The following is a 12,159-nucleotide window of genomic DNA, read 5'->3' on the forward strand; positions in this document are numbered from 1 at the left end:
CTTTTAAACTGAACGTTTTTTTAAGAGTCTCAGTCCATGAACTGGGGGGTTTTTGTTCAGATTATTTTCTTACATTTGAAAAACCACCTCAAACAGTGAAAACAATGTCGTCTGTCAACATACACATATTAACATAACTTAAAAATCAATTTACTCAAAGTAATGAATTTTTGCATGGATATTTCTTAAGAAACATAACAATTATAATGAAATTATGCTCTGATAATTAATCACTCATTTCTCCAGAAGAAATGCCCTATCAACAGCTCACAGGCTTCCATCTTTTCATTACTAACTTTGGCAATGCCTTGTAATTAATTACGATTGCATTAGCTCTTATCCTTCATAAGTTGCATAAATTTCTTCAGTGGTAGGCACTGTCTGCCACTTCCTCCCAATCTACTCTCCATTTTAAAACTTGAAATGAGGGGCTTCCCTGGTGGCGCAGTGGTTGAGAGTCCACCTGCCGATGCAGGGGACACGGGTTCGTGCCCCGGTCCGGGAAGATCCCACATGCCATGGAGCGGCTGGGCCCGTGAGCCATTGCCGCTGAGCCTGCGTGTCCGGAGCCTGTGCTCCGCAACGGGAGAGGCCACAACAGTGAGAGGCCCGCATACCGCAAAAAACAAAACACTTGAAATGATTTCATATCTAATACTGATATTTATTATTATTTTTTAATGTTTATTTTATATTGGAGTATAGTTGATTTACAATGTTGTGTTAGTTTCAGGTGTACAACTGAGTGATTCAGTTATACATATACATATGTCCATTCTTTTTCAAATTCTTTTCCCATTTAGGTTGTTACATAATATTCAGTAGAGTTCCCTGTGCTATACAATCCTGTGCTTATATTCTTGTTGATCATCTATTCTATATATAGTAGTGTGTATAAGTCAATCACAAACTCCTAATTTATCCCTCCCCCCAACATTTCCCTTTTGGTAATCGTAAGTTTGTTTTCTATGTCTGTGCATCTGTTTCTGTTTTGTAAATAAGTTCATTTGTATCATTTTTTTTTTAAGATTCCACATATAAGTGATATCATGGTATTTGTCTTTCTCTGACTTACTTCATATAGTATGATAATCTTTAGGTCCATCCATGTTGCTACAAATGGCATTATTTCATTCTTTTTTATGGCTGAGTAATATTCCATTGTATATATGTACCACATCTTCTTTATCCTTTCCTCTGTCAATGGACATTTAGGTTGCTTCCATGTCCTGGCTATTGTAAATAGTGCTGCAATGAACACTCGGTGCATGTATCTTTTCGAATTATGGTTTTCTCCAGATATATGCCCAGGAGTGGGATTGCTGAATCATATGGTAGCTCCATTTTTAATTTTTTAAGGAATCTCCATACTGTTTTCCATAATGGCTGTGCCAATTTACGTTCCCAACAGTGTAGGGTTCCCTCTTCTCCACACCCTCTCCAGCATTTACTATTTGTAGACTTTTTGATGATGGCCATTCTGACCAGTATGAGGTGATATCTCACTGTAGGTTTGATTTGCATTTCTCTAATAACTAGTGATGCTGAGCCTCTTTTCATGCACTTTTTGGCTATCTGTATGTCTTCACTGGAGAACTATTTAGATCTTCTGCCCATTTTTTGATTGGGTTGTTTGTTTTTTTCATATTGAGCTGCATGAGCTGTTTGTAAATTCTGGAGATTAATCCCTTGTCGGTTGCTTTGTTTGCAAATATTTTCTCTCATTCTGTGGGTTGTCTTTTCATTTTGTTTATGGCTTCCTTTGCTGTGTAAAAGCTTTTAAGTTTGATTAGGTCCCATTTGTTTATTTTTGTTTTCATTTTTATTACTCTAGGAGGTGGATCCAAAAAGACAGTGCTGTGATTTATGTCAAAGAGTGTTCTGCCTATGTTTTCCTCTAAGAGTCTTATAGTGTCCGATCTTACATTTAGGTCTCTAATCCATTTTGAGTTTATTTTTGTGTATGATGTTAGGGAGTGTTCTAATTTCATTCTTTTCCATGTAGCTGGTCCAGTTTTCCCAGCACCACTTATTGAAGAGACTGTCTTTTCTCCACTGTATATTCTTGCCTCCTTTGTCATAGATTAGGTGACCATGGGTGCGTGGGTTTATCTCTGGGCTTTCTATCCTGTTCCTTTGATCTATATTTCTGTCATTGTGCCAATACCATACTGTGTTTTTTTTTTTTCAATTAATTTATTTTTGGCTGCACTGGGTCTTTGTTTCAGTGTGTGGGCTTTTTATTGCAGTGGCTCCTCTTGTTGTAGAGCATGGGCTCTAGGCTCACGGGCTCTAGAGCGCAGGCTCAGTAGTTTTGGTGCACGGGCTCAGTTGCTCCATGGCATGTGGGATCTTCCCGGACCAGGGCTCAAACCTGTGTCCCCTGCATTGGCAGGTGGACTCTTAACCACTGCGCCACCAGGGAAGCCCATACCATACTGTTTTGATGATTGTAACTTTGTAATATAGTCTGAAGTCAGGGAGCATGATTTCTCCAGCTCCGTTTTTTTCTTCTCAAGATTGCTTTGGCTATTTGGGGTCTTTTGTGTTTCCACAGAAATTTTAAAGTTTTGTTCTAGTTCTGTGAAAAATGCCATTACTAATTTGATAGGGATTGCACTGAATCCGTAGATTGCCTCGGGAAGTAAAGTCATTTTCACAATATTGATTCTTTCAATTCAAGAACATGGTATATCTTTCCAACTGTTTGTGTCATCTTCAATTTCTTTCATCAATGTCTTATACTTTTCAGAGTACAGGTCTTTAGGTAGGTTTATTCCTAGTTACTTAATGTGATGGTAAACAGGATTGTTTCCTTAATTTCTCTTTCTGATCTTTTGGTGTTGGTGTATAGAAATGCAAGAGATTTCTGTGCACTAATTTTGTATCCTGCAGTGTTACTGAATTCATTGATGAGCCCTAGCAGTTTTCTGGTAGCATCTTTAGGATTTTCTATGTATAGTATCATGTCATCTGCAAACAGTGACAGTTTTACTTCTTTTCCAGTTTGGATTCCTTTTTCTAATACTGATATTTGAAACACCGTTTTTGAACCATTTCTCCCTCAGCTTTGAATGACAAAATACAATGATAACCCACTGTCCTCGTGTTTTTCTAATACTTATTTTCTATTATTTATGCTAACTTCACTTGCATTTCTTACCACTCTGCCATGTTCTTGTTAAATATCAGCCCTCCCAGCTGAACTTTAAGTTTACTGTGGGGAGAGAATTGCTGTATCTAGAGCATCTACCAGTGTGCAAGGTGCATAATAGGCTCTCAATAAGTACTTGATGAATGAAAAATGAACAAATAAAACAACTATAGATGTTTCTTCAGACTCAATGCACTCTCATCTCTTTACACCTAACTTTAGGAAGTTCACCTACTGACAGTATTGCATATGTGCACAATTAGCCCTAACATAGGTTTTCCCCCTTTTGTCAGTTTCTACAGAACATCTATATTAAATCTACCATCCAAATACAAACTACTGTTACTAGTCAAACTATACTGAACCTCACTTCCTCACTGCTACTATTATATAGCAACATTCTCCTATCTTGTAGACTTAAAAATTTTCTATTTTTGGTTGGTGTCTGTCATTTTTCAGCTACTCAGTCGTAAATCCTTCTAATATTTGTTCTATTCATCAATATTCCAAAGCTACCATCTGATTAGGTCCCCAATGACTGAAACCAAGAATACTACACAATAGCTTTATGGCTCATATCCTTTTAACAACAGTTACCATTTATTGAGCATACACTATGTACGGAACACTGTGTTAAATGCTTTACAGACCACTCATTTAATTCTCAGAACAACCTGTGAGGAAAGATTTTTCATTTTCCAAATGAGGAGACTAATCAGAGAAATTATATTCCCCAAGTCCCAGAGGTAGTTAAGAAGTACAGCCAAGATTCAATACCGCTCTCTTGACTCCAAGGCCATGTTCTAAACTGCTATGTATGCTGCCTGTGGTAGAATTTGTATCCTGTTATTTTTAATAGCCACTCTCACCACATTATTTCCTTGCTCCCAATTCCACAGGGACTCCTCCCTGTGGTACTAAATGTAACTTAACTATCTTGCCATCATGACTTTATATTAGCTTATTCTCTTTCAAAGTCACTTTAATTCTCATTACCTGAGCTAGTCTATCTGTCAGTGATGTCATTTTCCTTGCTTATGATATGCCAAATCATGACTTCTTCTGCTTCAATACTCACTCTGTCAGAAATCCCTAATGTCTTCCACAGCTCACTTTGTTCTATTTGAAATTCTTTCACTATGTGGCTTCTATGGAATTAAACCATAACATTATAAAGCAGGAAGAGCCTGAGACCGCACTCTAGTCAAATGAGTCTAATCCTTGCTCTATCACTTAGTACCTGTGTGATCGTGCGCAACTTACTTAATGTCTCTAAGCCTGCTTCTTTCATCGATAAAATGGAAATATTACCTGCTATATAGGGATCTTGGTTAGGATCAAATGAAAACGTATGAAGGGCTTAGCATAATACCAAGCACTTATCAGCTTTCCTTCCTCCTTAAACATAAGAATTCTAAGTTCTATCTGCCACATCTTCAATTATCACCTCTGCAAAAGGATTCCTTCATGTTATTAAGCTCAATCATCCTCCCAACATCAGTCCATATTTCTAAATGCTTGCTGAATTTCTTTCTGTAAAAATTAAAATGTTCAAATCTGCAAGTCCTGTCTCCTCCCCATGCCTCAATCAGCTTCTTGTCTTAATAACCATCATTACAATCCTGGAAAACTCTCTTTCCAAACACTAAGGCTTGAACCCTTGACATCATCTTTGACTTTCCACTCTGCATTCTGATTAGGTATAGTGTATTGTATAGAATCTACCAAAACCATGTCTTTTAAAATAATCTCCTTGTCATGTTCCCACTGCTACCTAGTCCTTATTTCCTGAAATGACCTCTAAAATGGGACCTCCTCTGTTCTCCATGGAGAGTCTATGCTTTCTGACTTTGTGCCTCCTTGCTATAATCATTCTATTCATTGGATATACATTTTCCCCACAGCTTTCCTAAATCACAACCAATTCTCCAGAGATCCATCTCAAATAGCTCATCTTCTATGACACCTTTCCTAAGTTCTATTAAATAGATGTACTTCCCCTCCTGAGTACTCTGTACAGGTCTTTTCAGGGCTCTTACTATTTGGCAGTAAATGTTGTATTTACAGTTTTCTTCCCTATTACTAAACTGCAAGCTCCCTGAGGCAAAGACCTATGTTTTACTTATAACTATAAATCTAACACAGGAGGCCCTCAGTACTATATATGACTATTCATTCATTCATCTATGCTTAGTCTTGTGAGCATCTATAAAACATATTCAGTGTGTGTAATATTATTTTATACTTATGCTTACAATCTCAATTCATCTAAAAGCTATGTTAAGGCAAACTGCACTATTTATTCTCAGGCAGTCTAGTACATACTCTTCTATGAAGGTGGTAAGCATTTAGTACAATACCACAAAGATGTTTAATGACATTTGATGGTTTGGGAGACACATTAAAAGAAAAATACAAATCTGAGAGACCCTACGTACCAAAATTGCATTCGGCATATAATGGACACATTTCAGAAAAGCAAAACTTACAATAAACTAACCACTAATCATCCTTAAAAGTTTAGGTCACATAGATGAGATTCAAAATAAAAATCTTGCTCATATTTTATTTGATCTTAATAATTTGAAGAAATTATAGCCAAAATTAAGGTTAATTCCTCAGGAAGCTAATGGCATTTGTTACCTGGTACCAGGAAGGAAAAAAAAAAGTAATGTAAAGAATTTAGGAAACTACTCTCACTTTTAAATCCTTGTAAAATTATGCAAAAATCCCGTGATTCCTTTTTTTTAATGAATAAATTACTCTGTCTTCCTAGGAATGACTTTTAAAATATGTTCTTAAAATTCTCCCCCCAAAGGCACTCCCAATAGAAGGAAATTAATACTAAGGAAAAAAGGATGGTAGTTTTATAAGTGAAAGTAAAAGGAGAAAAAGAATGATTGTTTTTAAAGTGAAAGTAGAAATTATTCCCAACTTGCTGTGGGGAAGAGGACAGTTGGCTTTAAAAAAAAAAGGAAAAGAAAAAGGAACTAGAAGTTTTAGTTTTTATAAAGGAGGATCTTATATGTAACACATTAAAAAAAGGGGGGGTGGGGCCTAATCTCAAATACAGAACTGGACATTTAAATACAGACATATGAACCTAACAGATATTGCCAAATGTGCAAACTTGTAAAAAAAAAAAAAAATCAAGGGAGAAAGACATAAAAAGAATAATCCATCATTAGCTATAAACTACATACCTGTTTAAGTCTGGCAAGTTCTTTCAAAGCTCGTCCCCACTGCTGCTTATAATGCAGCTTAGACTTAGTTGTGGATTCCAACTTTCTTTCAAGTTCAACCTAACAGTGATTAAAATCATATCAAGTGAAACACTATACCACTGTGTACAATCACTGAAAGATAATATATACAAAGACTCTGGCTTAAGAAAAGAGTTTATATAGTGTAACATACGACATCATCTAAAACTGTTATATAATTTACTGTAAATATTATGGCACATGAACATTTTCTTGTTTAAAATATAGTTGTATTTTTACTGCCTAACAGCCTATACTAAAAGGAACTGAATCAGTCTTAACCTCCAGGCAGTTACTATAAATGTATTTAAAACATATATATTACATAAAGATCACAGAGTGAAAAATACATTTTTTTTTTAATATAACAAAAAGCAGTTGTTAGCATTCCATTTCACTGACACTCTCAACCTTGAAACCAAATTATTCCTTTTGGAGACCTATCATTATGTGGAATTTTGTCTTACATTGAAGAGAGCTTGTAGAGATACTTTTATAACTCTATTTTGGCAAAAATCATAGAATGCTGAGAACAGTGAACTGTTTTATCAGAAGGCAGTTTACTGAGAGTACAAAGTCAAAAATATTTTAAGAATGTTAAACCCAAGAGTAAGAAAAATAATGCTCCTAAAAACACTCATCTAACTTTTATTTTCTATTTTTCCTCAAATATATAAAGAAAAACACGAAATAGATTTGATTTTTAAAATACAGTTATTTATACTTGCAGCAGGCAATCTGTTGTGTATGAACTGAAGCCAACTTGGCTACGTTTTGGAATGTACTCTCTCAAAGTTTCAAACCAAGTACCAAACAAATTCATGTAGCCAACAGACAGTTTTACTATTTAAGTGATAAGGTAATTATATGGATGAATTACAGTAAAATACTGTTAATCTAAACTGGTCTAATTTTTTTATATCAAGTCTAGTTTTTCCCATACACACAACTCCTAATGTTTTGCAGAAAAATAAAATCGAAGACACTATCCAAAAATTCAAGCTTCAGAAAGCTCAGAAGGAAAATAAAATGAAAGGAAAAGCAGATTGCCAAAATCCCTTCACAAAAGACCAGAATGTTCTCTGCAGTAATATATGACTTCATGGAGTCAAGGTCTTTTCTGCTTTACAAATCCCTAGTGCTTGGATTTAAATGTGTTGACATTTCACAACTATACTCATACATCTTAAGTTGACTAATACTCTGAGATTATCAAAGATGATCTCTTCCACTTATGCCCTAAAGACTTATACTTATTAGCTGGTAATTTTAACAAGAGGACATATGTCAGAGGAAAAGCAAAAATCTGTTTTATGACTGTGTGATAAAAGAATAGTATTCAATTATAAAAGTGACCATGTCCCTGGGTCTTGGAGAAGGTACAGTATCCTAGACGAGCCTCAGAATGAGGGTTAGGACAACCTAGAGAGATCACTTATACCCACTTAACTGACTCCATCAGAAAAAGCTGGGGAGGTTTTGTCAGTTTTGCCATGATTATCAAAATAACTCACATTTGCATTGATATTCACACAGTAGTTCACACTAATTTAAAATGCATATATAATCAAAACATATAATGTCTTTATTCTTAACAAACCAAAAAAAACTGCAGCTAACAAATCTGAGACGTTACACATCATTTTTCTAATTCATCCCAAACTACCAAATCAGTGATGCCTAACTTTTTTTAAGGGTACAGATGCCTCTGTGATTCTAAAGAAATATATGGACCCAACTCCCAAAAAAAGGTACACAACCAAAATTTTGACACAATTTCAGGGCATTCAAAGACCTCGAGTTAAGAGCCCTTTTTTGTGGGTAGACATGAGACTTTGCGAAGGCTTTTTTGACTTAAATCATAAGCCAAGTTACAGACTCAAATTAAAACTTGGCTCAGGACCTAGAGTCAATTCAGAGGCTAGTGAAGACCAAGCACAGACTTTCACTGATTCTCAATGTCCCTGTTTCTATCCCTGATATACCCACAACTCTAATTCTCTACTGGAGGCATGGCATTGTCTTTGCCTCTAATTTCCTATTCCCCAGTTCCAATGTGTCACAAAAAACTATAGATTTCTCCCTTGAAATATTTTCCAGTTTTATTCTTTTATGTTCTTTCTACTATTTCCTAAGCTCAGGCTTATCTCATCTCTTGTCTGCTCAGCCTCAAACGTATTCTATCTACAAATCCTGGAAATAACTATTATATCAATTTACTCTCTACTAAAAGATCTACAACAGCTACTACTTGCCTACAGGACTGAGCCTAAACTCCTCTGCCTAGGTGTTAAAGCACTCCAAGATATAATTTCCATCCTACTTGTTCTACTACTTTCTTGGTATTCCTCAACAGGAAACCCTCTACTCCAACCACCGGGTTTGTCTCCCCTACATTCACCTTGTCCAAGTTACTTCCTGAGCCTGTCGATTCTTTTTCTTCATCGCTTATTTAAAACTTCAGATTCAGCTCAAATTCTACCTCTCCATGGAGCTATCTTAAAACTACTACATTCTGAACACCAAATGACTTCTGAATTGCAAAGAGTTCCTATCACATTCCCTGGTATTCGATTATATATGGTCATTTAAGGTTCTCTGAGTCATCTCCCCAATTATATTACAAACTCTTCTACAAGTGAGGTCCCAGGGACTTCCCTGGCGGTCTAGTGGTTAAGACTTTGCCTTCCAATGCAGGGGGTGTGGGTTCGATCCCTGGTCGGGGAGCTAAGATCCCACATGCCTCGCAGCCCAAAAACCAAAACATAAAACAAAAGCAATACTGTAACAAATTCAATAAAGACTTTAAAAATGGTCATCAAAAAAAAAAAAAGTGAGGTCCCAAAAAGGATAACATACTTTTACTCTTTTCTTTTCTCTCATTTTTCCCTTTGTCCTAAGACACATTAGATACTCACCGAATGTTCTTAAATACACAAATTTAGTTTCTGTCTTAATCTTCTGTATGCATTACTAAATTATAATGCTTTCCCTATTTTATTTGTTAAAAGTTCCAATTGTTTTTAAGCTATCTAAAAGTCATTTCCTAACTAAAAGCACATCAAACTATTCACTTCTTAAGGGAATCAAGAATTACATTTGGTAAAACTGTATCGTAATGTTAACTTATTTTTAGACTATTTCAGTGAAAATGGAAATATTTGTGTTATACTGAAGAGACCAGTAAACAGAAAAGAAAAAAGCTCTCAATCAGACATAACCAGAAGTTGTAGACTAAATCAGGTACTTTTTCACTTAAGCCTTCCTTTTTATGCTTTTATCTCTTTGTTACTTAAGAAATAAGATTCTGCCCTCTTCTGGCTCCAAAAAAACTTACAAAGAATGTTCAAAACAGCTGAGAAGCCTTGTTTTGCTAGGCATTTAAAAACAGTGGATGAATTCATTAGGTCTGATATAAAGGTGCTTCCATTACACTTTTTTTTTTCCCTCAACAAGTTCATGGTGCTGTTTATATTTGTAATATGTTTGGTGATTTTTATCCTTTTGGTAGAAGTGTAACTGGAAGAAGAAATTTTAAAAAATCATTTACAATTATTTCTATGGTGATATTATCTAGTATATATTCAGAAAAGATGAATATCATAAGCCCTCTGTTCCAATTTTGAGATATTTGGCCCTGAATTTCCCCAAGATAAAATGGAAATACTCTTGACACCTACTTAAGAGAACTTGTGAGAATTGATGAGATATTGTCTGAATGCTTCAAATATCTCTGGCAGGCCACATAATTCATAATATATAAACAGAAATACTTTAACATTTGGTTTAATCAAAAGGGGTGGGAAATGTCCAGTCTGATTCAAATTCAAGGTTACTGGTAGAGAAATGAGAAGGCCAAAAATGGAGAATGAAGAGATTGTCCAGAAAAGAACGAAGCAGAATCAACAAGACTTTGCAATTAAATAGATATTGGGGTAAGAAGAGGAACCAAAAATAGCATGGCATCTGACAAGCTGCAGAAACATTTAATGAATTCAGAAACGCTAGAGGAAAGCAGTTAATACCCTTTTCAACTCAGTTTTTTTTAACCACTCTTATTCTTGTCTCCAAATTTTCTATATGCACCCTTCTGCCTCTTGAATAGTCATATCAAGGGCTAAATTTTATATCTATGCTCCAACCATCCCCATCTCTCTTAAAGCTTCAATTTCTCCTTGCTGTTAATTTCTTCTCCTTAATCTAAAAATATTCTCTGATTTTCCTACCTCTAAATAAGCTTTTCTCAAGAGCTTTAGGCCCTTGGGCTACATTTTTTCTTGTCTTCTGAGGTTTTTTGAAATTTATTTTTTTATTATTTTTTAAATTTTTGGCTGTGTTGGGTCGTCGTTACTGTGCGTGGGCTTTCTCTAGCTGTGGTGAGCGGGGGTTACTCTTCGTTGCGGTGTGTGGTCTTCTCACTGCGGTGGCTTCTCTTGCGGAGCACGGGCTCTAGGTGCACAGGCTTCAGTAGTTGCAGCACACAGGCTCAGTAGTTGTGGCTCACGGGCTTAGCTGCTCCTCAGCATGTGGGATCTTCCCGGACCAGGGCTCGAACCCATGTCCCCTGCATTGGCAGGTGGATTCTTAACCACTGCACCACCAGGGAAGCCCTTTTCTTGTTTTCTTTTCAAAGCCAAACTTTCTATAACCTTCTGCAATTTGGCTTCTTAAAAATCAGTGACCTCTTAACTGCCAAACACATGGGGGGGTCTTTCCTCAACCACTCTTGACTTGCCCATCATGAGAGATTACTTTCACTTCCTCACTCTTTAAACTCCCCCTTTCCTTTTGGGCACAGCACTAGACTGTTTTTATTACTTCTCTAAATCTCATTAGCCTCCTTCCTCAACTCTTGATTGTTCTCAAAGCTGAACGTCCCCCTAAGTTTTATCATCAATTAGCCTTCCTAAACACTCCTTAAGCAATTGCATATACCTGTAAGCTGTTACTTTATTCAAATGACTCTCAAATCTGTTTGTCTAGCCCTATTCTCTCCCTACTGTATTTTCTCATTTTTTAACCATTTAGTTAACTCCTTCACTTAGATTACTGCATTAGCATCTCAAATGTAGTATGTCTAAAATCTGAATTCTCTACAACTTCCATCCCTCCAAAAAAGTTCATCGAAAATCTTCATTTCTCTTAATATTAACATCCATTAAGCCAATCTTATAAATTGGCTTACAAAGAGTAATCTTTGACTTTTCTTACCAGATGAAATATGAATTCTTTAAGCAAACATCTAAGCTCTTCCCTCATATGGCTGAAAATTACCTTTATTTCCAGCATTCTCTTATCAGGCCTACATTTATTTTAAAATTACAGCTGACATTTGCACAATGCAGGGGTATGAATGCTAATCCTCCATGCTGTCAAAAAAATGCCTATAACTTTACAGTTGGCCCTCTGAATATGTGGTACCGCATCTGAGGAATCAAGCAACCACGGGTCATGTGGTACTGTAGAATGTATTTTCTGAAAAAAATCTGTGTATAAGTGGACCCTCACAGTTCAAACTCATGTTGTTCAAGGGTAAACCATACTACTATAATGATTAGGTTCTAGTCAAGCAGCTATCCAAATATGCAATAGATATTTTAATCTTTTTTATACTTTTGTTCAGTACTTCTTTTTGGAATAACCTCACCCACATATTTACCTATTTAAAGTTTCACCTATTCTTAGGCTCCATATACAATGTCATTCCTTCTTTATACTTAGTGTGTTGATTTCAGAAGTTGA

The 12,159-nt window shown here is 35.9% G+C and overlaps 1 protein-coding gene across 8 annotated transcripts in view; it reads right to left on the reverse strand.

Moving 5' to 3' along the window:
* The window catches only part of CEP120 (centrosomal protein 120), a 79,244-nt gene that overhangs the window by 17,089 nt on the left and 49,996 nt on the right, over positions 1 to 12,159 (reverse strand). For all 8 annotated transcript variants that reach the window (XM_067731574.1, XM_067731576.1, XM_067731572.1 and 5 more), the window contains one exon: positions 6,358 to 6,456. In XM_067731574.1, the coding sequence (XP_067587675.1) occupies positions 6,358 to 6,456 (99 nt within the window). The remainder of the gene's footprint in view (positions 1 to 6,357; positions 6,457 to 12,159) is intronic.

Source organism: Pseudorca crassidens, chromosome 3 (assembly GCF_039906515.1).
Source record: "Pseudorca crassidens isolate mPseCra1 chromosome 3, mPseCra1.hap1, whole genome shotgun sequence".
Classification (NCBI taxonomy): domain Eukaryota; kingdom Metazoa; phylum Chordata; class Mammalia; order Artiodactyla; family Delphinidae; genus Pseudorca; species Pseudorca crassidens.